The sequence below is a fragment of the Austrofundulus limnaeus genome, unplaced genomic scaffold (genome assembly GCF_001266775.1).
Source record: "Austrofundulus limnaeus strain Quisiro unplaced genomic scaffold, Austrofundulus_limnaeus-1.0 Scaffold2412, whole genome shotgun sequence".
NCBI lineage: Eukaryota > Metazoa > Chordata > Actinopteri > Cyprinodontiformes > Rivulidae > Austrofundulus > Austrofundulus limnaeus.
Genome location: NW_013954814.1, coordinates 15,412 through 17,406, shown reverse-complemented (window position 1 = coordinate 17,406; position 1,995 = coordinate 15,412). Strand labels below are relative to the sequence as shown.

Genomic DNA, 1,995 nt, shown 5'->3' with positions numbered 1-1,995 from the left:
ACGCAGTGGGACGCAGTGGGAAGGAGTGGGATGCAGTGAGATGCAGTGGGACGCAGTGGGACGCAGTGGGACACAGTGGGAAGGAGTGGGATGCAGTGAGATGCAGTGGGAAGCAGTGGGACGCAGTGGGACACAGTGGGAAGGAGTGGGACGCAGTGGGACACAGTGGGACACAGTAGGACACAGTGGGACACAGTGGGACACAGTGGGACGCAGTGGGACACAGTGGGAAGGAGTGGGATGCAGTGAGATGCAGTGGGAAGCAGTGGGACGCAGTGGGACACAGTGGGAAGGAGTGGGACGCAGTGGGACACAGTAGGACACAGTGGGACACAGTGGGACACAGTGGGACACAGTGGGGCACAGTGAGATGCAGTGGGATGTAGTGGGACACAGTAGGACACAGTGGGACACAGTGGGACAGGAGACACTGAGACATTAAGGGACAGACCATTTGTTGTATCATTATCTAATTAAAAATCATTCACCTGAAGCGTCACTGCAGCTCTGGCTGCTTCCACACCTTGTAGCTTGGTTAGCAGAGGGTAGGGGCGGGGACACACAGTCTGATGATGTGGTGTTGCCTTCAGGTGGTGGGTTACACTGAGGGTCCACACAGGGAAGCCCCCCGGTGCTCTGCAGCTCCTCAAAGCGACAGGCACACTGTAAAAGCACACAGGAAGTATGTTTGTGGACAGGTGAGGACAGGTGAGGACAGGTGAGGACAGACCACTGCTGCTCTCTTCTCACTTTTACCTGTTTGGGAGTGAAGCCTGGTAACAGCTGGGCCACTCTGTCCCAGTTTATGGGCTGGCCCACCCCCCACAGAGAGCCCAGCACCATGTCCAGAACCAGCACGTTGTTGTCGTACGGAAAGTTGTTGTTGTCTGAACAGAAGCGGCTCATTTCTGCACAAAACACAGAGAAAACAATTACAACACGTCCARTAAAACACATTATAAAACAGATAAACTTCAGCTTCTAACTGATGGCGTGCTGTTTATTATAATAACAATAATAATAATAATGTTTTAGTCTTATAGGGCTTTTCGAGACCCTCAAAGACACTTTACAATTAAAGTGCTGATTAATAAACAGATTTGTTTATATATTTAATTTATTTATCAGCCTGTCACTCTTCAGATGCTTCTAACTCAAAATAAATCAGTAGTTTTTAACATCTGCAGCATTCAGAGCAGATGTTCCTCACCGTGGATGAAGCTCCGGTCCTTCGGTTCAGAAGATGCTGCAGATGGACTCTGACTCTGCTGCAGCTACCGGCTGCAGGTTAGCTAACCGTGCTGCTTTCAGGGAACCTCGGAAACCTCAGCATTAAACACTACATTTATACTACAATCCAGCAGCGGATAAATAACTGTAGTTCCACTTTAACAGATCACTAAATGTGCATTTCACTGCAAGGATAAACTGTTAGATGGTTACAGGAAAAATATATCAATTTCTGTTAAATAACGTCTTCATAAAGTCCTGACACAACCCAGTTCTTCCGACAGGCCATGAATGCAGCATTAGCCCGAATCTGCAGCAAGCATTGCTGCTAAAAAGCCTTTTAGAGTCGACTTTAGGTAAACTTTTGATTATTCATCAGGTTGTAAAATAAAACGGTCAACATCTCATCATGTAAAACAAACAAAGAATCAACACAGAAGATTCAAACCGGTTTAAAGCTCACTGGTTTCTGAACCTGCACAGATGACTGGGCTCCAGCGACGCACTGCAGCACATTAGCTGCATGGCTAACAGGTTGACACGGCAACACCGCCGCCATCTTGAGACGGTCAACTTCAGAGCGCCATGTTGAACCGGCCTGAAAAATATTCTGTCCAGTGTGTTAACATTTCATCTAAACATGTAACTGTCTCAGTGTGGGGGTAGTTACAGCAGGGGGTAGTTACAGCAGGGGGTAGTTACAGCCTGACAGAGGCAGCAGGGGGTAGTTACAGCCTGACAGAGGCAGCAGGGGGTAGTTACAGC

The 1,995-nt window shown here is 48.3% G+C and overlaps 1 protein-coding gene across 1 annotated transcript in view; it reads right to left on the bottom strand.

Moving 5' to 3' along the window:
* The window catches only part of sanbr (SANT and BTB domain regulator of CSR), a gene marked incomplete at its 3' end in the record, with an annotated part of 15,042 nt that extends 13,173 nt beyond the window's left edge, over positions 1–1,869 (bottom strand). The window contains 3 exon segments of the mRNA XM_013999685.1: positions 489–663; positions 757–908; positions 1,211–1,869. Coding sequence (XP_013855139.1) covers positions 489–663; positions 757–906 — 325 coding nt within the window.
* Positions 1,870–1,995: the final 126 nt, after the last annotated feature.